Source organism: Equus quagga, chromosome 5 (assembly GCF_021613505.1).
Source record: "Equus quagga isolate Etosha38 chromosome 5, UCLA_HA_Equagga_1.0, whole genome shotgun sequence".
Taxonomy (NCBI): Eukaryota; Metazoa; Chordata; class Mammalia; order Perissodactyla; family Equidae; genus Equus; species Equus quagga.
In genome coordinates this window covers 7,616,812-7,643,307 of record NC_060271.1, presented here as the reverse complement: position 1 = coordinate 7,643,307, position 26,496 = coordinate 7,616,812, and the positions used below count along the sequence as shown (strand labels likewise).

Genomic DNA, 26,496 nt, shown 5'->3' with positions numbered 1-26,496 from the left:
TAGTATATACCAGTGGTTCTCAAACTTTTTGGTCTCAGGACACCTTTACAAACTTATTGAGGACTCCGAAGAGCTTTTGTTTATGTGGGTTATATATATTGATATTTACCAGGTTAGAAATTAAAACTGAGAGATTTAAAAGATTATTTATTCACTTAAAAATATCAATAACAAATCCATTATGCTAATAACATTTTATGAGAAAGTAACCATTTTCACAAACAAAAAAATAGAGGAATGGCATTGTTTTACGTTTTTGTAAATCTTTTTAATGTCTGGCTTAACAGAAGATTGGTCGAACTGTATGAAGAAAATATAGTCTCGTATAGATATATAGTTAGAAAGTGAAGGAGTATTTTAATAGCTTTTTCAGATAATTGTGAATATTCTTTGATACTTCACTCAAACCTAACAAGTTATAGTTTCTTAAAGGTTTCTTGCTGGATAGAATCTGAAACTATAACAATGAAATTTATATATGAAATACTCTATCACAGTTAAATCTGTTGGTCTGTCTGGCACTTTGAATGGATCTTTTACATTATATATGGTTTTGTAACATCATGCTTTGGTCGTATGTGGATCTTCCAAATATTTACACATTTCATTATATGACATAAAAAAATTACATTTGTTGATATTGCCCCAAACTCATCAGAAAAGTCTTTAAGTATTGAGAATCTGTCAAGTTCATGGTAGCTGGCAAAAATGGTTTTCTAAAATTCTACTGTTTGCTTAAAAGCCTTAGTGTTATAATTGGCAACAAAAACTGTCAGTTTTCCCTGAAATGAAAAACTTACTTCCATCATTTTCAGGGAAATATCTGCAAATATCCCAGTGTGAATAATATAGTTTGTCAGTTGTTCTTTCAAGTAAAAATGATGTTCCGTGAGAAAAGTGCCTCTTAGTTCACACCTCAGACAGTTGCACAAGTGCTTTTCCTTGAGATAATCGTTATAATTTGGTATGCAGCAGAAGTACTTTATGTGTACTTTCCGTTTGTCACATAGACTATTTAAAAAGCATATACTCAAGGGTCGAGATTTAATGATGTTACTGCTTCTTCAAACGCATTCTTAAGTGAAACAGGAATTTTTTTTCTTGCACGTGAGTGGTGGTGGAGAATACAATGAGCAATTCAGTTTGGTGCCATTGCCTCCATTCGGGCTAAGGTTCTAGCAGTTTTACCGCCATTGCTCTTGTACCATTAGTGCAAATGTCAATGCAGTGAAAAACACAGATAGTGTTATTAGTAGTAGTATGAGAATAGTTTTGCCTAAAGGACCCCTTGACCTCATTGGACCCCAGTGTTTTTATGTATGTTATTTCACTCGATTTTCACAGTAGACCTTTGTAGTTGGTATTAGTAACTCCTTTGGAAATTTGTGGATGCAACTCAGTGCTGGGAAGTACTGTCCTCCTGAGGTCACATGAAAGTAGTGAGACTGGGACTTGAAACCAAGTTTTCTGACTAGAGTTTTTGGCTCTTGCTCTTTCTCCTTTGTACACTATCTCCAAAGTATGGGAAAGTTTCTGTTGCCTCTCTTAAGAAGGACTTTGCCTAGCAGGAAGGGCATGGATGGGATAAGGCTTATTCAACAGGGCTGGGGTGCTTGAAGCCTACAGACTGCTTTCTAGGTACTGTGTTATTGCAAAATACTGAACTTTTGTGTTTCTCTACTCTGGAAAATGAGAATAATAATAGTAATACCTATCTCACGTAGTTGTTGGGAGGATTAACTAGTTAATACATGTTATATGTTTAGATATATGTGTCAGACGGTGCTGACACAAATTAAGCGCTGAATAGAGTTAGCTTTTATTATTTACACAGATAAAGACAAGACTCAGGCATTTCAACAGAGGGAACAACTTGAGCAGAAGCTGGGAATTGTGAGTCATGTGAGCAGTAAGTATAATGTAACTGAAATATGGTGGCTTGTGGAAGAGTATATTGGGAGGTAAGATTGGAAATGTAGATATGGTCCTGATTATAGCTGGACCAGAGCTATAAACTATTGCTTGAAATTGTGCCTCTAATACCTAGGACAATGACTGGTATATGGCATGTATTTATATACTACTTGAATATTGGAATATTTGAATAAATTTAAGGAAGGAGAGAGTAAGTCCTCTTATCATGAGCAACATATATGGAAGAGGTGACATTTCAGTGTAGCCCAGAAAAATGAATAGGATTCTAATAAGCAGATATCAGAGGCTATTAGAATGGGTGAATATAACACCTCACTGAACAATGTACCACTAACCAACCAAATGATTGTGCTTTCCAGGAGACTAAATTACTTGAGATCATGGATTGTGTAATCCTTGCTCTTATCTCCAACAGAGTACCTGGTGCATCCAGGGGCTCAGAAGACATTTGAGCAATGTCTCAGTGCTTAATCTTGTAAATATGGTTTTTGCATAATGTTTTTGTTTCACAATAACTTTCAGAGAAAAGGAAGCCTTCTTGACTGCTAATTCTTCTTTTTACTTCAATTACAAAACAAGCAAATAACCACTTCCTTTCGCAAAAAGGCAGTAATTTATTCAGAGTTGTGTCTTAAAGGAGAAGATCAGGAATGTCAAGGTGTAGGAGTTTTGGAAACTTGTCTTAAAATCTACTTCAGGAGCTGGCCCCGTGGCCGAGTGGTTAAGTTTGTGCACTCCGCTTTGGCGGCCCAGGATTTCACTGGTTCAGATCCTGGGTGTGGACATGGCACTGCTCATCAGGCCATGCTGAGGCAGCATCCCACACAGGACAACCAGAAGGACCTACAACTAGAATATACAACTATGTACTGGAGGACTTTGGGGAGGAGAAGAAGAAGAAGAAGAAAAAAAAAAGAAGATTGGCAACAGGTGTTAGCTCAGGTGCCAATCTTTAAAAAAAAAGTCTAAATATGTGTAATGTAGGAAATGTGAATGGATATGTATGAAAAGAGCTAAGATTATAGAATCCTGAAAAACATGTTTTACTTACTGGACAAATACTGTTTTTCTTTCTGTGCACCTTATATTGTTTCTGTATAAGCCAGGTGTTATTGGGCATTAGAAATTACTGGTAATCCCTTCCCTATTCATTTTCTCTGGCTAATTGTTTATTAGGTTATTAATAGAACTTGTTTTCTCTTAAGGCTGTATGTGATAATAACATTGATATTTTAGTATATGTCAGGTACTGTGGTAAATATTGTACAGATTATCTCATTTAAACCTTACAACAGCCTTATAAGGTCTAGGTACTATTATCATCCCCATAAATAATAATTATCATCCTCAGATTATAGATGAGAGAAGTAAACCTCAGAGAATTTAAGTAACTTGTCCAAGGTCTGAGTGAATATGGACAAGGCTAGATATAAGAGCCAACCTTCTAACCTTTACACTACACTGCTTAAGAGATACTGAATAGCAATGGCTTTGTGGGACTTTGGGATGGCTTAGAGCAGTGTTTTCCAAACTGACCACAATCTATTAGTGGATTGTGAATCTTATTTAGTGGGCCAAGATCAGCATTTTAAAAAAAGTGAACTACAACACAGAGAAAATATCAATGTGTATGGCATATAGTAAGAGCAAATGTTGTTTTGTGGAACTAATGTTTCAGTTTTATGTGTATATGTGCACATATATGCTTATATTTATTTGTGAATTGAATCATGTTATAAAAAGCATTTCTTACTGTGAGCTACAGCCAAACAAAATTTGGAACCCGCTGGCTCAGAGAACGGAAAGAGAGCTTGAAGAATGTAATGAAGAGGAAAGATAGATACTAAAGAAGAAATTCTAGAGATAAACTGTATAAATAACATTTTTTTAAAAGGAAGAAAGAGTTAACCTATCTTTATACATATGGGGAAAATAATGTACTATTTATAAGTTGTTTTAACTAATTCCTTAAATTGTGCCCTTTTAGTAGGGATTCACTCAGAATTAGTGTAGCTTTAATTTTATTTCTAGAGGGCTGCCTCTGCAGGTGGTTTGTGAATTGTGAATATCGTTACTATGTTTTTATTTCTCATATGAACAAATAATTATGATTGAATAATAACCAGACATCTCATTGGTGCTTCATATACACAAAGGTGTTTTTCCTATTAGATTCAGTAGGATAGAGGTTTGTTTACTGGCTCATTGGAGAATGGGAGAAGGTGGACTAGGTTAGTCAGAATAATAGAATGTTGAATTTTCAGCTGGAAGGGACAATTTAGTCCAAGCTTCCAATTTTTAAGAAAATTATTGTAAAAAGCACATAACATTAAATTTACCATCTTAACCATTTTTAAGTGTATAGTTCAGTAGTGTTAAGTATACTGTTCACATTGTCGTGCTGGGTGGACGCTTGGCCAGTGTTTTCTTCCAATGGCGTCACTGATGCTCTCCATCCTATCCCCAAGTGGCCAGGACATTCCCCAGAACTCTTCCCTCCCCCACCCCCTCTCCCCACGCCCCTACCCCCACCAAGATGGGACTTTCTATTGCATTCCCTTTCCCGCCTCACCATCCATCCACCCACCCAGGGTGGCCATCCCTGTCTCCACCCCTGCATCCATCACCAGCTTCGTGCACCGAGAGGGGACCCATCTTTAGGGTTTTCTATATATAGAATCATGGCATCTGTAAACAGTGAGAGTTTCATTTCTTCATTTCCTATGTGGATTCCTTTTATTTCTTTTTCTTGCCTAATTGCTCCAGCCAAAACCTCTAGTACTATGTTGAATAGGGCTGGTGAGAGTGGGCACCCTTGTCTTGTTCCTGTTCTCAGAGGGATGACTTTCAATCACTTAGAATTGATTTTTGTGTATAGTGCAAGGTAGGGTCAGGTTTCGTTTCTTCCCCATATTGTCCAACACTATTTAACAGAAGATTGTTCCTTACTGCTCTTTGGTGCCACATTTGTCACAAATCGTGTCCATATGTGTATATGAATGGGCTTATTTGTGGGCTGTGTTCTATTTCATTCGTTTCTTTATCTATCCTTGCTCCAATATCACATTTTCTTAATTACTGTAGCTTTATAATAAGACTTTATATTTGATAGAGTAAACTCTTTAGGAATGCTTCTCTTTCCAAATACCTTTTGGAATTTTTATTTGCATTACATTTAATCTTAATCTATAGATCATTTTGAATATTGTTAGGGTATTGAATCTTCTAATCCATGAAGTGGTATTTCCATTTATTTATATCTTGTTTGATTTATCTTAATAGTGTTTTCTAAATATAATTTTAAAAAATTTGAAACAACCTCACACTTACAGAAAAGCTGCAAGTACAGTACAAAGAACTTTCCCCCTGGAACTGTTTGAGAGGAAGTTGCTAACTGGTTGTCCCGTCATCCCCAAATGCTTTATTGTATATTTCCTGCAAACAAGGAAATTTTCCTGTATACACACTATACAGCCATTAAAATCAGGAAATGAAGATTGGTGCATTAATACCATCTAATCTTTAAACTCTATTCAAGTTTTACCAGTTTTCCTTATAATGTCCTTTATAGCAAGAGGATCTGGTTCAGAATCACATTTTGCATTTAGTTGTCTTGTCTCTTTGGTCTCTTTCAGTCTGAAACAGTTCCTCAGTCTTTCCTTGACTTTTATGACCTTGACACTTTTGAAGATTATAGGCTAATTCTTTTGTAGAATAGCCCCTAGTTGTTTTTTATTTTCTGATCTTTCTTCATGATTTGATTCAGATTACATGTCTTTGGCCTGAAGATCACAGAAATGATGCTGTGTTCTTACCACAGGATTTCAGTTTGTCTTGTTACCGATGGCATTTACTTTGAGCACCTGATTAAGGTGGTATCTGCCAGGCTTTTATTGTTAAATTTTGTCTTTTTCCCTTCTCAATTAATATTTTGTGGGGAGGTATTTTGAAGCTATGCCAATACCCCATTCCTCATCAAGCTTTCAATTTGTGTGTATCAGTAGCAACTCATGATTTCCTGTTTTACTCAATGGATTATAATTCTTTACTTCATTATTTATTTTGATGCTCAAATTGTCCTTGCTTTGGTCAGTAGAATTCCCTTTAAATTGACTTCTGTGTTGTTTTACCATGTTTCTGTCATTTCCCTGAGTATTACCTTCCTTACTTTCTGGCACAAAAAAGTTGTTCCAGACTTATTTTCTACCTTTCCTGTCCTAGTTCTGGAATCAACCATTTTTCCAAGGAACTCTATTTCCTTTTAATGGAGAATGGTATTTGGAAATCAACACCTGGTGCTGCGTGTACTTATTGTTATTGAGTGTCATATTGCCCAGACCCTCTCAGAGCTAAGACAAATGTGAATGTTATATATGTGTGTATGTACACACATGTGCATCCTTTTTCATATTTCCATATGTATTTACTTACCTATATATTGAAAACTATGAGTTCATACTGATACCTCCATGTCCAGTCTCACACTTCAGAAATCATTTTGGTTTTCTCCCTTACCATATTTGTGACTCTATTTTCCAACAGTGAAATCCTTTATCCTTGTTGTTTTTACTTGATCGATCCTTCTGTATGTAATATTTCCCCTCCTCACTCACTTCCCTTGTGTGGATGTCACCCCTCACTCCACTCGGCCTTGGAAACCTTGGGCTAGACTCACCTCATCCCCTGCAGGATGGACTCCCTCCTCCCAGTTTTTGGGCTCCCACTCCTCATGCTCGACATTTCCACTGTGTAGATTCTCTCTTCATCCTGCTTGGGCTTTAATGCCCGTGCCAGGTTGTCCCTTGTCATGATGTATGCCCTCCTTGCTCTGCTCAGGCTCTGATGTCCTGAGCCGGATCTTCCACCCGTTTGGTACAATACTTTTAACTAAACCGCAGAGCTCATTTTATTTTTCCCTCTAAAGCCCCTTTTCTGTTCTAGGATTTAGTCCAAGATCCCACATTGCATTGAGTTATGACAGTTCCTTTTTCTTTGCTTGTCTGTCATGACCTTGACATTTTTGATGAGTATTAGTTATATTGTAGATGTCTCTCAATTTGGGCTTATCTGATGTTTTCTCATTATTAGATTGAGATTATATACTTTTAGTAAGAATACCACAGAAGTGATGCTGTTTCCTTCTCAGTGGATTGTATTGGGGGATATATGATATACATAAATTTATTTCTGGTGATGTTAACTTTGATTACTGGATTAAGGTGGTATCTGCCAGGTTTCTCCATTGTAAAATTACCATTTTTCCCTTTGTAATTAATAAATACCTTGGGGGAGATACTTTGAAACTCTGCTAATATCCTGTTTCTCCTCACACTTTTGCTTTAGCTATCAGTATGCCGTCAGTGGATCTTGCCTGCAGTAATTATTGCTGTGGTGTTTGTCTAATGTTGATTTTTAAATTTCTTTCATTCCTTCTATACTTATGAATTGTGATTCTTCTGAAGGAAGAGCTGTGCCTTCTTCCCCATTTGTTTTCTTATTCACTTATTTATTTATATCAGTATTGGACTATTGGATGTTGATTTTATTCTATGGGTTGTAAATCCAGGACTATCAGTTCTCCTGTTGCACAGATTATTCAGGCTTTGGCCATTGGAGCCCCTTCACATGCCCTCATTCTTTTTCAAGCACTTCCTATCTTTATCTGTCTGTCTAAACTGTGGGTTCATATCGATACCTCCAATTCTAGATCACCACCACATGGTTCTTTCTAACCTTCTTTCTTTCCTTATTTGTAAATTTTCTTCTCTGACAATGAGAAACCTGGTTCTTATTACCTATAATATAGTCATTTGTTTTTAGTTACAGAATTGCTAACCTATACTCTTATGAAAACCAGATTTACCAACTAGAGTACAGTATTTGTATACAGTTCTTTTCTTGTTTAGCTTTGCATTATGTAGTCAGAACACTGTTTTCAGTGTTACTTAGGGTTAATCTTTTCTTTCTCATTCCCTTCAGTGTGATTGTCTTATTCATTTGTAGTACAGTTAGGTTAATTTGTTACTGCTTGTATTCTATTTTGGGTTTCCCTTCCCTGTGCTGGTTGATTTTAGTTAATTTTTTTTTGAGAGTATGTGAAACATTACTATGGTTCTATAGAGTCTGAGTATATACAAAAAGATAAATTTGGAGAAATGTTCCTACCTCCATACCCTTACTAACTTGTTCCCATTTTCCCTGGCTTTCTGTCCTTTCCCACTTACCTGGTAGCTGACTACTCTCTTTAGTTTTGAGTTCATCCTTCTAGTATTTCTTTTGCACAAACAAGCAGATACATGTGTATTTTCTTATATCCCTTTCTTTCTTACACTAAAAATACCACACTGGTTTTTTAAATTTCATTCCAGTGTATCTAGAAATCACTCCAAAGAGACCTTCCTCATTCTCTCTCTCTCTTTTTTTTTGTGAAGAAGATTGGCCCTGAGCTAACATTTTTTGCCAATCTTCCTCTTTTTCCTCGAGGAAGATTTGTCACTGAGCTAACATCTGTGCCAATCTTCCTCTACGTTATGTGGGATGCCACCTTGATGAGCAGTGCTCGGTCCGTGCCTGGGATCCAAACCTGCAAACCCTGGGCCGCTGAAGTGGAACGCGTGAACTTTACCACCATGCCACTGGGCTGGCTGCCTCATTCTCTTTTTGATACCTGCATGGTTCTCCATGATTTATTCAACCACTCTCCTCTGTATGAGTATTTAGGTTGTTTCTAGTATTTTGCAATTATAAACATTGCTACAGTGAATAACTTTAGTCATTTGTATTTTCTTATTGTTGGATGTTGGGTTTTTGTGTATTCAACCAACCTTGTATTTCTGGAATGAACTCAACTTGGACATGACATATTAATGTCTTATATAGGATTTTTGTATGTCTATTATTGAATTTAAATTGCCTATAATTTTTTTTTCTCTCGTAACAGTCTTGTCAGTTTGCTATCAAAGTTATGCTGGCCTTACAAAAGAGTTGGGGAGTGTTTCTTCTTTTTCTGTTCTCTGTAAGATTTTGTATTAGATTGGCATTATTTCTTCATCAAATGTTTGACAGAATTGTCTGGTGAAACTTTCTGGGCCTGGAGTTTTCGTAGTGGGATGATTTTCAGTTACTTTAATGTTAGAGCATTTTTGATCTACCAAAAGAGTACTTTCCTATAGTCCCAACTAATAGTTATAGAACTATCCAAATTTCAAAAGTTTTTTTTTTTTTTTTTTTTTGAGGAAGATTAGCCCTGAGCTAACATCTGCCGCCAATCCTCCTCTTTTTGCTGAGGAAGACTGGCCCTGAGCTAACATCCATGCTCATCTTCCTCTACTTTAAATGTGGGACGCCTACCACAGCATGGTGTGATGAGCAGTGCCATGTCCGCACTTGAGATCTGAACTGGCAAACCCCGGGGCCACCAAAGTGGAATGTGCGCACTTAACTGCTGTGCCACCAGGCTGGCCCCTCAAAAGTTCTTCTTGTGGCTGTTTTGACACATTATATTTTAAAGAAAATTTTCCATTTATTTAAAATTTCCATTTTTGTCATCATGGAGTTATTCATAACATCCTCCTATGAACTTCTGGATGTCTTCTTTGTCATTCATGACATTCATGATCTGAGCCGTCATGTTCATCATTGTTTCCTCCTCCTATCAGGCTTCCTAAAAGTTTATCAATCTCATCAGTTATTTCAGGTAACAAACTTCAGGCTTTATTGATATGTTTACTCTCTTTGATTAATTTATGTTCCGTATCATTTCCTTTCTACTCAATTTGAATTTAATTTCCTGTTGTTTTCAGCCTTTTTGCTTTTCTGTATATACTTTTAAGGGTATACATTTCCTTTTATGCAGTGCTTTAAACTGTATCCAAGTTTCAATATGTCATGTTTTCATTTGTGCAATTCCAAATATTTCCTAATTTCTAGTGAGACATTTTAATTTTAATTAATTAAATAATTTTTATTTAATCAATAAATTCTTAATTTAAATTAATAAATTTTTATTTTAACTAATTTATAATTATTTTTATAAATTATATTTTATAATTAAAAGAAAAAATAAATATATTTTTGTTGAGTAACATTGCTTTATAACATTATATAAATTTCAAGTGTACATTATTATATTTCAACTTCTATGTAGACTACATCGTGTTCACCACCAAAAGTTTAGTTTCCATCCGTCACCGTATGAATGTGCCCCTTTACCCATTTCACTCCCCCATCACTCCCCTTCCCCTCTGGTAACTACCAGTCTATTCTCTGTGTCTATGTGTGTGTTGTTGTTTTATTGTCCACATACAAGTGAAATCATATGGTATTTATCTTTCTCTGTTTGATTTATTTCGCTTAGTATAATATCATCAAGATCCATCTGTGTTGTCAAAAATGGCAAGATGTCATCTTTTTTTATGGTTGAGTAGTATTCCATTGTATATATGTGCCACATCTTCTTTATCCATTCATCCCATTGATGGACACTAAAGTTGTTTCCAAGTCTTGGCTATTGTGAATAATGCTCCAATGAATATAGGGGTGCATATTACTTTTTGATTTAGTGTTTTCATGTTCTTTGAATAAGTACCCAGAAGTAGAATATCTGGATCATAGGGTGGTTTTTATTTTTAATTTTTTGAGGAATCTCCATGTTTTCCATAGTGGCTGCACTAGTTTATATTCCCACTGGCAGAATGTGTTTTCTCTACATCCTCTCCAACACTTGTTATTTCTTGTCTTTTTGTAGCTTTTTTTTTTTTTTAAGGACGATTAGCCCTGAGCTAACGTCTGCTGCCAATCCTCCTCTTTTTGCTGAGGAAGACTGGCCCTGAGCTAACATCCGTGCCCATCTTCCTCTACTTTATATGTGGGATGCCTACCACAGCATGGCTTGCCAAGTGGTGCCATGTCCGCACCCGGGATCCAAACTGGCGAACCCTGGGCTGCCAAAGCGGAACATGCGAACTTAACCACTGCACCACTGGGCCGGCCCCTCTTGTCTTTTTAATAATAGCCATTCTGACGAGCATGAGGTGATATCCCAAAGTGGTTTTGATTCTCATTTCCCTAATACTTAGTGATGTTGAACATCTTTTCATGTGCCTGTTGGTCATCTGTATATCTTCTTTGAAAAACTGTCTGTTCAGATCCTCTGCCCATTTTTTAATTGGGTTTTTTGTGTTTTTGTTGTTGAGTTGTATGAGTTCTTTATGTGTTTTGGATATTAACTCCTTATTTGATATGTGATTTGCAAATATCTTCTCCCAATTGTTAGGTTGTCTTTTTGTTTTGTTGATTATTTCTTTTGCCATGCGAAAACTTTTTGCTTTGATATACTCCCATTTGTTTATTTTTTCTTTTGTTTTCCTTGCCTGAGGAGACTTATTTACAAAAGATACTTCTAAGACAGATGTCAAAGAGTGTACTGCCTATGTTTTCTTCGAGGAGTTTTATGCTTTCAGGTCTCACATGCAAGTCTTTAAATCCATTGGGAGTTAATTTTTGTGTATGGTGTAAGATAATGGTCTACTTTCATTCTTTTCCATGTGGCTTTCTGGTTTTCCCAGCACCATTTATTGAAGAGACTTTCCTTTCCCCATTGTACGTTCTTGGCTCTTTTGTCAAAAATTAGCTGACCATAGATGTGTGGGTTTATTTCTGGGCTCTCTATTCTGTTCCATTGATCTGTGTCTGTTTTTCTGCCAGTACCATGCTGTTTTGATTTGTTTTTTTCGTGAGGAAGATTGGCCCTGAAATGTTAATCTGTCTCCAGTCTTCCTTTTTTTTGCTTGAGGAAGACTGTCCCTGAGCTAACATCTATGCCAGTCTTCTGCTATTTTTTATGTTGCTTGCTGCCACAGCATGGCTTGATGAGCAGTATATAGGTCCATGTCTGGAATCTGAACTGGTGAGCCCCAGGCTGCCAAAGCAGAGTGTGTGAACTTAACCACTGTGCCACTGGGCTGGCCCCTGTTTGATTATTATAGCTTTATAGCATACTTTGAAATCAAGGAGTGTGATGCCTCCAGGCTTGTTCTCTTTTCTCTGAATTGCTTTGGCTATTCAGGATCTTGTTGTTACATATAAGTTTTATGATTCTAGTTCTATTTCCATAAAAAATATCATTGGGACTTTGATAGGGATTGCATTGAATCTGTAGATTGCTTTAGAAAGTATGGACATTTTAACTATGTTAATTCTTCTAATCCATGAGCATGGAATATCTTTCCATTTTTTAATGTCTTCTTCAATTTCTTTCAGCGATGTTTTATAGTTTTCATGGTGCAGATCTTTCACCTCCTTGGTTAAATTTATTCATAGGTATTTTATTCTTTTTGTTGCAGTTGTAAATGGGATTGTGTTCATTTCTCTCTCTGCTATTTTGTTGTTTAGTGTGTATAAAGACAACTGATTTTTATATGTTGATTTTGTACCCTGCAACTTTATTGTATTTGTTTATTATTTCTTATAGTATTTTGGTAGATTCTTTAGGGTTTTCTATATGTAAAGTTATATCATCTGCAAATAGTGATAGGAGATAGGAGAAATAAAGAGTTTTCCAAACAAGCAAAAACTAAGGGAGTTCATCACCACTAAACCAGCCTTACAAGAAATGTTAAAGGGACTTGTTTAAGTGGAAAAGAAAAAGCCACAAATAGAAATAAGAAAATTATCAAAGAAAAAATATCACTGGTAAAGGCAAGTGTACAATAAAAGTAGTGAATCAGCCACCTATAAAGCTAGTATGAAGGTCAAAAGACAAAAGTACTAAAATCATCTATATCTACAATAAGAGGGCAGGGGATACACAAAATCAAAAATGGTAAAATATGATGTAAAAAACATAAGATGTGGGGCAGGGGTAAAAATGTAGGGCTAAAAGCTCTAAAAGTATGAGGTTGAACTTAAGAGACCATCAACTTATTATATATTGCTATATATATAGGTTATTACATATGAACCTCATGATAACCAAAAAACAAAAACCGATAATAAATACAAAAAAAAAAAAAAAGAGAGAGAAAGGAACCCAGACCTAACATTAAACAAAGTCATCAAATCACAAGGGTAGAAAATAAGAGAAAAAGAAAGGAACAGAGAACTACAGAAACATCCAGAAAAAATGTAACAAAATGGCAATAAGTACCTACCTATCAAAAATTGCTTTTAAATGTAAATAAATGAAATACTTCAATCAAAAGATAAAGGGTGGCTGAATGGTTAAAAAAAAAAAGGACCCAGATATATGCTGCATACAGGAGGCATACTTCAGATCTAAAGACACTCAGAGACTGAAAGTGAAGGGATTGAAAAAGATACTCCATGCAAATGGAAATGAAAAGAAAGTTGATGTAGCAATACTTATATCAGACAGAGCAGACTTTAAAACAAAAACTGTAACAAGAGACAAAAACAGCACTGTATGATAAAGGGAATAATCCAACAAGAGGACATAACATTTGTAAGTATCTATGCGTCCGACATAGGAGCACCTAAATACATAGAGCAATTATTAACAGACATAAAAAGAGAAATTGATAGTAACACAATAATAATAGGGAACTTTAACACCACACTTACATCAATGGATAGATCATCCAGACAGAAGATCAATAAGTAAATATTGGCCTTAAATGACACATTAGACCAGGTGGACTTAATAGATATATATGGAACATTCCATCCAAAAACTACAGAGTTGGGGCTGGCCCGGTGGCACAGCAGTTAAGTGCGCACGTTCCACTTCAGTTGCCTGGGGTTCACTGGTTCGGATCCTGGGTGTGGACATGGCACCACTTGGCAAGCCGTGCTGTGGTAGGTGTCCCACATACAAAGTAGAAGAAGTTGGGCACGGATGTTAGCTCAGGGCCAGTCTTACTCAGAAAAAAAGAGGAGGATTGGCAGATGTTAGCTCAGGGCTAATCTCCCCTGAAAACAAAAACTACAGAATACTCATTCTTTTCAAATGCACATGGAACATTCTCTTGGATAGATCACATATTAGGCCACAAAAAAAGTCTCAGTAAATTTAAGAGGATTGAAATAGTATCAAGCATCTTTTCCAACCACAACAGTAGGAAACTAGAGATCAAGTACAAGAAGAAAACTGGAAAAGTTACAAATATGTGGAGATTAAACAAAATGATACTGAACAATTACTGGATCAACGAAGAAATCAAAGGAGGAATCAAAAAATACCTAGAGACAAATGAAAATACAACAGACCAAAATCTATGGGCTACAGCAAAGTGATACTAAGAGGGAGGTTATAGCTATACAGGCCTACCTTAAGAAATAAGAGAAATCTCAAACAATCTAACGTTACTCCTAAAGGAACTCAAAAAAGAACAGGTGAAGCCCACAATCCATAGAAGGGAGAAAATAATAAAAATCAGAGCAGAAATAAGAGAAGTAGAGACTAAAAAGACATAGAAAAGAATCAGTGAAACTAAGAGCTGGTTCTTTGAAAAGATAAATAAAATTGGCAAACCTTTAGCTAGACTCACTAAGAAGACAGAGAAGGTTCAAATAAATAAAATCAGAATTGAAAGAGGAGAAATTACAACCAGTAACACAGAAATACAAAGAATTATAAGAGAATGCTATGAAAAGCTATATTCCAGCAAATTGGACAAGCCTGAAGAAATGGTTACATTCTTAGAATTATATAACCTTCCAAAACTGAATCGAGAAGAAATAGAGAATCTGAATAGATCGATCACTAGTAAGGAGATCAAATAAGTAATCAAAATCTTGCCGAGAGACAAAAGTCCAGGACCAGATGGCCTCCCTGGTGAATTCTACCAAACATTCAAAGAAGGTTTAATACCTATCCTTCACAAACTCTCCCAAAAAGTTGAAGAGGAGGAGACACTTCCCAACTAAAATGAGGCCAACATTACTCTGATACCAAAACCAGACAAGGACAACCTAAAAAAGGAAAATTACAGGCCAATATTGCTGATGAACATAGATGCAAAAATCCTCAACAAGATTTTAGCAAAGTGAATGCAACCATACATTAAAAGGATCGTGTTCCACAATCAAGTGAAATTTATGCCAGGGTTGCTAGAATGGTTCAACATCTGCAAATCAATCAGTGTGATACACCATGTTAACAAAATGAAGAATAAAAATCACATGATCATCTCAATAGATGCTGAGAAAGCATTTGACAAGATTCAGTGTCCATTTATGTATGATCAAAACTTTGAATAAAATGAGTATAGAATGAAAGTACATCAACATAGTAAAGGCCATGTATGACACATCACCAGGTAACACCATATTTAACTGTGAAAAACTGAAAGCTGTCCCTCTAAGGAGAGGAACAAGAGAAGGATGCCCACTCTCACTGCTTTTATCCAACGTAGTATTGGGAGTCCTAGCCAGAGCAATTAAGCAATATAAAGAAATAAAAGGGATCCAAATTGGAAAGGAAGAGATGCTTTTCTTTGACCATTGGATTATTTAGTAGTGTTTCTTTTTTTTTAGTTTTCCAAATTTATGAGTATTTTCTTTTTTTTTAAAAGATTTTATTTTTCCTTTTTCTCCCCAAAGGCCTTCTCCCCTCCCCTCCTCCTCCCAGGGTACATAGTTGCATACTTTTTTCTCTTTTGTTTTTTTTTTTTGAGGAAGATTAGCCCTGAGCTAACTACTGCCAATCCTCCTCTTTTTCTGAGGAAGACTGGCCCTGAGCTAACATCCATGCCCATCTTCCTCCACTTTAAACGTAGGACACCTACCACAGCATGGCTTTTGCTAAGCAGTGCCATGTCCTCACCCGGGATCCAAACCGGCAAACCCCGGGCCACCGAGAAGCAGAATGTGTGTACTGCGCCAGTGGGCTGGCCCCTGCATATTTTTTTTAGTTGTGGGTGCTTCCAGTTGTGGCATGTGGGACGCTGCCTCAGCATGGCCTGATGAGCGGTACCATGTCCGCGCCCAGGATCTGAACCGGCGAAACCCTGGGCCACCGAAGTGGAGCACGCAAAGTTAACCACACGGCCACGGGGCTGGCCCCCTGAGTATTTTCTATATACGTTTATAACTGATTTCTAGCTAAATTTTTACTGTGAATATACTGTGTATGATTTTAATCCTTTGAAATTTAAGACTTGTTTTAGGGTCCCTTATATGGTCAATTTTTAGAAATGTTCTTTGCTTGAAAAAAATGTCTGTTTTACACTTGTTATATGCAGAGTTCTGTGTATGCCTATTGGATCAAGTTTATTCATCAGGGATTGTTCACATCTTCTAGATTCCTACTAATTTTTTGTCTGCTTGATGTGTAGGTTAATGGGAGGGATGTTTTAAAATCTCCCACTATGATTCTCTCTGTTCTCTCTGTTGTTCCTTATATTCTGTAGGTTTTTCCCATATTATACACACATTTTTATGAATCCATGTTATTGCTTACATATAAATTTACATATATTCTATGTTCCTGATGATTTGAACCTCTTGTATTTACGTGAGCCTCTTGTGGTAAAGTCTATTTTATTTTCTTTTAATAATGTCACCATTTTTTGAGTTAGTGTTTCTATAGTATATCTTTTTTATACTCTTATTTTCAATATTTCTATATCCTTATGTTAGTAAGTGTCTCTTGTAAGCATCATATTGTTTAAATCTTGTTTATAAATGTTTAGTTTTTAATTAGAGCATTTACTTAATTTATACTTAATTTAATTATTAATGTTTTTAGGCTTAAAATTTACCATCTTACCATATGTTTTCTTTTTTCCTTGCATATTCTGTTTCTTTTTTCTTCTTTCTTGTCAATTTTTGGATTGATTATTTTTCAGTATTGATTTTTTTCATTTTGTTATTTTGAAAGTTAAATACTTTAAAACACCTTTTAATGATTACTCTAAAAATTACGACATGAATCTTTCAGTTTTCAAAATCTAACAGTAATCGGTAATTTTATCTTCTTCCTAAATAATTCAAGAACCTTAGAATTCTTTATTTTCCCTTTCCCAGTGTATTTGCAGTTGGTTTTATATTTTAATTTTGTATGTGTTTATTTAAAACCTCACGATATTATTTTATGCAATCAATATTCATTTAGTTTTACCCACGTACTTACCATTTTTGTTGCTCTGTATTTTTCCCCTACATCTGCCACCTTCCATCAGGCGTTACTCCTTATGCAAGGAGAATACTTTCTCAAATTTTCTTCAGCGAGTGTCTACTAGTGACAAATTCTGTTTCTGTTGGCCTGAAAATGACCTTATTTCATCTTAATTCCTGAAGGATAGTTTTCACCAAATTCTAGATTCGAAGTTATTTCCTTTTGGCTGTTAAATAAAGTACTCTATTGTCTTTTGGTTCCCACTGTTTCTTTTGAGACCTTAGCTCAATTTAATTGCTGCTTCTTTGAAAGTAATTTATCTGCCCCCACCCACCTCTCCCACCGGCTGTTTTAAAGATATTTCCTGTGTCTTTGGTTTGCACTAATGGTGCTGGGTTATGCCTGCTGTGTATTTCTTTGATTTATCCTGCTGGGAATTCTTAGGGCTTCTGAAATCTATAGCTTAATGTCTCTCATCTGTTTTGAAGAATTCTCAGCCAGATAGTGCTTCTATTCCATTGTCCCTTTTGTCTCCTTCTGATATTCCTATCACGTGCAGGGTATACCCTCTCACTCTCTATGTTGCATACCCTTTCTTCTATATTTTCTATCCCTTTGACTCATTGTCTTTTGGTGAGTTTCTTCAGATATCTCTTGAGTTCTCTGTGTCTTTAGTTGATTTAATCTGCTGTTAAACTCATCCATGGAGTTCTTAATTTTGCTTATGTTTTTCAATTTTAGAATTTATATTCAATTATTTAAAAAATCTGGATCATTTATAAAATGGTTTCTAAGTCACTGTCAAAGTTTTTAGTCATTTATTGAATGTATTACGCATAATTTTAAAGTATGAGATTGTTTGTTCAAATATCTGGAACTCCTCTTGACCTGTTTCTGTTGTCTTTTGATTCTTATTTATGTGTGGTTTTGTATCCTTGTATACTTGGTTATCTTTGCTTATGTGCTAGACATTGTATTTGAAAATTGTTTATAGAAATAATTCAGCAGCTAAGATGCTATCTTCCTACAGAAAAGATTTTCATTTGCTTTTGCTAGCTGGGTACCTAGAGTCACTAACAACCTGGGGTCGTTTTAATCCATTTCAGGCATCAGGATTTTTCTTGGCCACTTAGAGGACTGAGTATTTGTTTTATTCTTAATCTCAAGGTGCAACCCTTTGAGTTCCCAATCAAAACATGACCTAATTAGCAGAGCCCTCACTCTTGGTGGGCACTGGTCTCCAACTTTTGGCCCGACAAGGCTTTTTTGTTTCTTTTTTAATAGACTTTATTTTTTAGAACAGTTTTAGGTTCACAGACAAATTGAGCAGAAAGTACATAGAGTTCCCATATACGCTGTCCACATTTACTGACAAGACTTTTAAGTACATTGCTCAGTCTACAACTCTCCTGGAATTTACAATGCTTCCAAGAAAAAAGTGGCCCTGAATACCAGTCTTATCTTCTAGGTGTTTGTCTTCTTCTAGAACTTGGTCTGTTAATTCTTCACTACCTTGTTATTTTCTGATGCCTTCAACCAGTTATTTTTTAATAATTATTCCAGCTTTTCTAATTGTTCTCAGTGGAGAAGTAGCCTACTATTATTGAACACAATTATTCCCTTTGTTATAAGTGGCTGCAAGTGGATTGCATATTTGGGAAGGATAGGAAGGTGAACCTAGTAAGGAAATAGCACAACTAAAAATCTTTTCTATTAGCATCATGGTTTAAAATTCTTACTTTGAAACATGGAGCTATATTGTAGAAATTAAAGTTTTAATTATTTTAATCTTGTATTCTAGCTCGTGATGCTGATGAGCGAGAGAAGTGGATCCATGCCTTAGAAGAAACAATTCTTCGACATACGCTTCAGCTTCAAGTAAGAATTTTTACGTGGCTTCTGGATAGTTCCTTAGTTTTTTTTTGTTTTGTTTTCTGTTTTTTTTTTCTTTAAAGATTGGCACCTGGGCTAACAACTGTTGCCAATCTTTTTTTTTTTGTCTGCTTTACCTCCCCAAACCCCTCCTGTACGCAGTTGTATATCTTAGTTGCATGTCCTTCTAGTTGTGGGATGTGGGACGCCGCCTCAATGTGACCTGACGAGCTGTGCCACGTCCGCGCCCAGGATCCTGTTTTCTGTTTTTTAAATACGTGTGGCATGATGTAATGAAAGCTTTTAATTTCTGAGTTGTTTATTCTTGCCTTTACAGTGTTATATAGTAAGGTTATAGTAATTTTCTTCTGCTTTCTGGAGGGTAAAATACTGATTTTTGTCTAGGAACAAGACATTGCAATGCACTGTTGAAAGTGAAATGCTGTGTTAAAATGTGCCAGATTCATTTTTCAAATTTAGTATCTATACTTGGTTATTGATGTAACCAAATTATTATAATAATGTGTGATAATAGATAAGTGCTGAGAAGTTGACCTACTTTTCTTGTTATAGGATTTGGCAGTTACCGTGAATGTTGGGTAGTAGTCTTTGGGATGAAAGTGAAAGAAAAAACTCAAACTGGTTTAAGAAAAAAGCAAATCTGGTTTGGGTGTGGTTTGAAGTAGCCACTGAAAGAATGTTTTGAGGACCCAGATCACCTTCTCTATTTCTAGGTCTCATTTCTTCTGGGTAGGCTTCATTTTTAGATATGTTCTCCCTTTGTGGTGGTAAGATGGTTGCGCGGATGGTTGCGGCAATTTCAACCTCCCATTATAGGAGTTCCAAGTTTATAGGACCATAATACAATTCGTAGGATTAGTGGTGATCACCTTAACCAGTCATTTTCCAAATCCTAACCAATCAAAATTTCAGTCATATGCTGCACGCCTGGAACTGGGATGTTATCTGCTTCACTGGAAACACATTGCGGATAGGGTCGAAGGTGGCCTCGCCAAGCAAAATAGGAAAAAAGGATGCTGGGTGACAGAAAGAACAAATGTCTACTCTGCCATGCTGAAGATAGTTTTCTATGTTTATTCCCCAATGAGAGAGTATTATTTTGTAGCATATAGAGGATTTTGTTTTGATTTACAGGATTGCATTGTAGAAAACTGATGTTTTATAACCCTTTCTCTCTACTTATCTTTGTCCTATACTAGGAATTGGCTTGATTAGACAGGGTGGTATAGGGCATCCCAGGTTCTACAAGATGCAGTGTTCAAACAGAGGCTTAAAAAACATTATTCAAGGATGTGGTTATTAAGAGACCGTAAGAAATGAATATAGAATTGAATCAGGAGATCTATGTTACTCTATGAGCTATGCCTTTTAAAAGCAACTTCATAATTCCTATAGGTTTCTTTTTAATTTAGGCAGTTTTATAAATGACTATAGCATCATTTCAGCAAATTTATCACTCAGTAAGAAGTGTTTTAAGAATCATATTAGACTGAATGTGGCAGATGAGATTCCCTCCACAGTTGGTTAGACTGACATTCATGTCTCTCTATGATCTAGGCTTGGCCTGTTTTTCTATACGTTTCTACCGGTGTACCCCTGCATAAACCTTCTACCAGAGCGCTGCTGCCTACTTGCTTTGCTCTGAACTCATCTTTTCATTTCTGGTCTTCACATTCTTGCTCATGATGCTCTCTCTATCTGTGAAATGCTGCTTGCCTTTGCTTACTGCCCCTTTTCTTTAAAGCCCCGTTCAGCACTTACCTCTTCTGTGGTGCCTCCCTGACTGACCCCTCTGCCCCTATCCCCCAAACTTAAAATGATCTCTTTTCTTTGAATGCCATACTCGTTGCACAATTCACTAAGTCCTTCTCATATTCTTCTTGTTTATCTTTTAAAGTATCTATGACTCCCATCTTCCCAGTTAGGATGCAGATTACTTAAGGTTGCCTAATTTGATCCAGTTTTGGAATTTATGAGCTTTTGCTAAGAAGAGAGTTTACGTGTCTTTGGGAATAACAAGAAGAAAAAGATAAATTTGAGAAGTCTTAAACTCTGATAGCTTTGATATTTTAAAGTACATGTAATACACAAGAGTTCTTTATATATTTTTTCCTAAAGTTAATGCATACAGAAGATAGGACATTTAGAAATATGTAATTAAATCTTCATTTAACTGGTACAAAATTAAAGATTCTCTTCCCAGAGATAGTGAAGTGTGGTGAAGAACTTGACTCTAATACCTAGCTATGGTAAGAACTTGATAAATGTTAGCCGCCATTGCTACAACAACTACTTTTACCATCTCTGCTCCCGTTACTTGGCATTCTAAATAGTGCTCAAAAACTGTTAGTTAAATGAAGAAATTAACAAACAGGTGATATATAGGTTGTTTTTCCATTGCTATTTATTGAGTACTTTGAGATTTATAACATACTGTTAGGTAACTGTGGGGTAGGCACTCATGGAGCTCTCTTCCAAATGGGCACGGAATTTAATTTCATCTCCACTTTAGCCATTAAACTGTACTGCTTTGACCTTGTCATTGCTTAGAGCTACATCATCTCCAAAATGTTGAATCTGAAAGTGTTTTCTCTTTGACCACAATTTTCTTACCTTCATCCTCTTCTAGAACTTTACTTCTTCTGGACTTTGGTCCTTTCATTTTGGTCTGAGCTCTACTTTTCCATTTTTCCTGGTCATTTAGTACCTTTCTAGTTTGACTTTTCTCATTCCCCAGCGTAAACGTTATAGTCCGCTTCTACAGCATGGATTTTACTATCACCCTTAGAATTTCTTGTCACTGGATGTTTTGTGCTGTATATCATTCTGGTTTCCATTCCCCAGGGCCCCCATTGTCTGGTTTCTCTGGTTCTAGTACTGTTAGGTCACAAAATGGAGATGGTTGTATCTATCACAATTTAAATTTTGTCTAACTGTAATTGGATTTCTGTAACTATTTAACAGTCTTCTTATTAACTTTTTTGGATTTTCAATTAAATCCCCTCAGTGGACTCTTTTCCATCAGTGCTCAGTATCTAATACAGCCCCTCCCTTCTTTATCAAAAAGGTCTCTCTTCTTCAGCAGTTCTTAGCGACTTCACCTATACCCGCTTTCTCTGCTTTGCATATTTCAAAGAAAAGATTATTCTCACTCTTTCCCAAAGTTAACACTACACCCATACTCTTGACTGCAAGATGTTTCCTTTGAGACTGTAACTTTCTCCCTCATTCTCATTAGCCCCTGCCGCTTTCATGCATTCAACTAAAATTTCTGCGCAGTTGAGGCTTCCTCCCTCCCCTGCCCCTCCATTTGTATATCTCTTTTCATATGGCTTTACTCTACCTTCTCTCCTTTTGGATTTTTCCAGTTAGCTGTCTCCCTGGAACTCAACCTCAGCATGGCTAAAACTGAGCTTATCGTTTCTTTCCTCCTCAAACCCATCTCTTTATCCCATTTTTCTGTTTCTGTTAATGACAGCATTATTTTCTGAGCCATTGAGGTTTGCAAGTTGAGAATCCTCTTAAGTGATAACTCCCAGCCTGCCAAACCTGGGGACTCTTTTTTTTCTTTTACTTTGTTTTTTCAATAGGATCACTCACACTCCTGCACTCACTTTGACTATCATTTTTGTTACATCTTGCCAGCTCTATTTCTAGTGCCCTTCTAATATTCCTGAATTTATTCTCTTCTTTTTCCTATAAACAGCAACTATAGTAATAATCGTAAGGCATCCACAACTGTGAAAAACCTTTAATGGTTTAATTTGTCTGTAGGATGTAGTAAAACTTCTTGTTAGGGGATTTCAAACTCTCTTTGATTTGACCCCAACCTACCTTTCTACTTCCTGTCCCTACATGTACCTGATGCTCCACATAGAAATCTTTTCTGATTCCATGCTTCCGTTCATGCTACTCGTAAGTCCTCATCATCCTCAGTCCTCAAATTTGCCTCTGTAAGATTCATTCCAATCTTTCAAGACCCAGTGCACATATTACCTTTTCTTTTCATTTTTCTTATCGCTGTAATAAAAAGTAGTAACTTACCCCCTTAACCTCTGCTATAATTTCTACTTCCATTGTAGCCCATATAACATTTTGCTTTGTAATAATACATAATAATAGCAACTAATATTTGAGCACTTCTTATGCACCAGGAACTGTGTGGGCTTTACATGCATTATTGCTTTTAATAATATAATATTAGTTAACTCATCTCCCTCTTGAGATTTTAAGTTTCATGAGGCTAGAAAGAGAATTTATCTTATTGATAGTATGTTTCCCCTAGCACCTGTGCAAAACCCAACTGGCACTTCCCAAGCTTCTGAATATGGTTTAGGAGGCAGTATATTATAAAAGAAAACCTTTAGAGCCAGGCTGACCAGGACTTGGGGCCTGGCTCTGCCCTTTTACTAACTGTGGAATCTTGACTAAGTACTTAATTTTGTTTAAACCTCTTTTAAAATTTGCCTGATCTTTAAAGGTAGGTATAAAACCTCAACAAAGTAGTTGTGGTAAGATATTTTAATAACTCTAACATACTACACCTTGTACATAGAAAGAACTCATAAATATTAGTTCTGTTCTTCCATTCTGATTAACCATAAATTCACCTGGAGCATCTCTTTCACCTTTTCCCTTTCCTTCTATCCTTCCTCTCTTATTTTCTTTTACTATTGTTTCTACTCCTCTGTGAGTATCTGCCTATTGCAATTAAGATAGTCTAAGGATGAGAGAAGACAACTATAATCTTCTCTCTCCTTTCAATGGCTATGGAAGTTAAGTTTCCAGTAGTCATTCTAAACTTGTTGTATGTTAGCTTGTTCTATCTTTTCATGTATGTACACCCAACTAAATTAGGACATTCCTTGAAGAGAGGCCAGAGAGGCTGCTGAGCCTCTTAATCTCCTCTTCTTAGCCTGTAAGAGGCATTCAGTGGATATTTGATGATACTGATTAATGGAGGGAAACCTTTCAGATTCTTTATTTACTCTAGTAAGCTTTAGTACAAACTAAATGCTGAGAGATTGCCAGGGAAGGCATTGATCACTGGAAGAAGACAGGATTTTACATGCAGTAAGTTTTGCAGCATCCTATATTATACAAGGTATAATGAATTATAGCTGCTTGTCTGGATATCAAACAGGTGTAAAAGTCAGTTTTATAAAGTTGAGTAAATTTGGGTCCATTTTAGAAAAAAACTCTTGAAAGCCCAGAATTCAAGTGTTTATTATATCATAATGTTATTTAATGTGGGCAAATATAAAACTGGGTATGAACTTCTTAGGTGTAAAATCTTATAGAACTAACTGTACATCCAAAAGAAAATTGCAAATTAAATCCAAACAAAACACAAAGCAATAAAATCTAAATTAACATTAATGTGATGAATGATATTGCCTTGCTAAAAGTAAGTTACTATGTAAAATGTGAAAATGGTACTGCCTGTTAGGGTATAAAATCTTTTGAAGTTTGGTATGCATACACTATTGTGTTGAATGTGATGACTCGGTCATCTCACCACTTTTCTCTGGTCTAACTACTGGGAAACTTTTCTTTGTACAGCACATGCCATGAGGTCATTTGGCCTTCACACATATGTCATTTTCATGGTTGAGGCTCTTCTGTGACAAGTAATAGTACTTGGTGCCAACTTGATTATAAACAAAAACATGGGCGATGAAATAACTTGGTAGCACTTGGATTTAAGGTTGTTTCTGAGCTGATTCAGTGTGTGGTTATACTAATTTTTATAGGTTGTCAGAAATGAAAACACGGAAGATTGTGGTAGATACATTTTTAGATCCCAATTTGAAAACTCTCATGTAGATGTTTGAGTAGTATAGATCTTTAAGATTTTTCCTTTTATGCCACAAATTGATTGATATTTTAACAAATTTTATACTAAATGGCTTCTGTGATTATTCTTCGGGCCAAGAAATTGGGCTACAATTGTCCTCATTTGTATAAGTTTATGTCGGCCACTATAGACTGTATCTTAGGTGGTTATCAAATTGGAATTTCATTCCTACTGTCTTGTAATTTTGTAATTTTTGTCCTTTACTTTTTGTTCACTATCCGTTGGCTTTGATCTCAAGCCTCTAGAGAGAAAGGACATGATACCACTGTAAGAATAGGCTGAAGGAAGTAGGGAAGTCTGGTACAAACTTCACTAGAAGTGTCACTGAATCTGTGGGTAAATGGGTAAACATCATTATACATAAAGGAGATGTGATAGAATTCAGATTGCAAATCCTTATCGAGGCTGGAAAAACAATAGAGCCATTCTGAAGCCTTTTTTCAAAATTAGATAGTTTGGTATGATAATTACATCTGTGTCAAACTTTGGTTGTAGACAAACACAAATTTGGTATTTAAGGTGCAATTTAGGATAGTAGCTGAGAAATTAATTTTTAGTATTAGGATACCTTGATCCTACCCTCTTTTCGTTAATGGCTTATGTGTCTAACTGGGTAGCTAAGACTACAGTCAGGCATCCTTTAATGACAGGGATATGTTCTGAGAAAAGCATCATTAGGTGATTTTTGTCATGCGAACATCACAGAGGGTACTTACATAAACCTAGATGGTATAGACTACTACACACTTAGGCCATGTGGTACTAATCTTATGGGACCACTGTCGTACGTGTGGTCTGCCGTTGACCAAAATGTCGTGATACAGTGCGTGACTGCAACAGAGATCTTTTGAGTATTTTTCTTGAGTGTTAAGCTACTTCACTGAAGATTAGTTTTTTGAACATACGTTTCAATGTCTCAATATATAAAGACTTGTTTACTACCAGTGTATCGTTTACCCTGGCCTCATTAGATTTTATTTTTGTATCATATAGAAAAATAGATGCGTTTTGTTTTCCTCTCTTGAAGCTCTTTGTTGCCTAAAGGAAATGATTGCAATATAGGTGTGTCACCTCTTCCACAGGTAAAGTGGTATGGAGAAGTAACTGGTTACTTGGGTTTCCTGTAACAATGGAAAATTCCCCTAAGGGCTGTTGCCAACATCGTTGCTATTACTGAGGGCAGATGAATTTCTGCTCCTAAATTGGAACTTAGCCTTCTCTGATTCTTTTTTTTAACCAGTTCTATTTTACTAGTGGTGGCCTATCTTGAACTCTTGGGAAATCACTAAGAACAGACGGTCCAGTTTTTAGATGTTAAAGGTTGTTCCTTTAATTGCCTGAAATGTGTTTTAACTGTGTATTTTTATGGAAATCTTTTAGAACTTATGTAATTTTCCTGCTTTCTCTTTATAAAAATAAGGTTTAAAATTTTTTAAAAAATAGGGCATGCTCAATTCAGAACATATAAACAATACAGAAAAGTTATTTATTTGGTAAATATTTATCGAACACTTAATATGTTCCATGCACTATACTAGTTGGAGAGGATATAATTGTGAATAAATGACACATTGTCCTTGTCTTTACAGAACTCAGTCTAGTAGTATAAAGAAGAAAATAAAAATCATAGGGACTGAATTTTTTAAAAACTACAATAAAGCAATGACATAAGTAAGTCATGCTTCTAAAACATTTTAAACTATGTGTAAGTATATAATATAAAAGCAGTAGCTTT

At 35.9% G+C, this 26,496-nt stretch overlaps 1 protein-coding gene across 4 annotated transcripts in view; it reads left to right on the top strand.

Moving 5' to 3' along the window:
- Nucleotides 1-26,496, top strand: part of OSBPL9 (oxysterol binding protein like 9) — a 161,004-nt gene that overhangs the window by 68,611 nt on the left and 65,897 nt on the right. For all 4 annotated transcript variants that reach the window (XM_046661005.1, XM_046661004.1, XM_046661003.1 and 1 more), the window contains exon 4: nucleotides 18,813-18,889. In XM_046661005.1, the coding sequence (XP_046516961.1) occupies nucleotides 18,813-18,889 (77 nt within the window). The remainder of the gene's footprint in view (nucleotides 1-18,812; nucleotides 18,890-26,496) is intronic.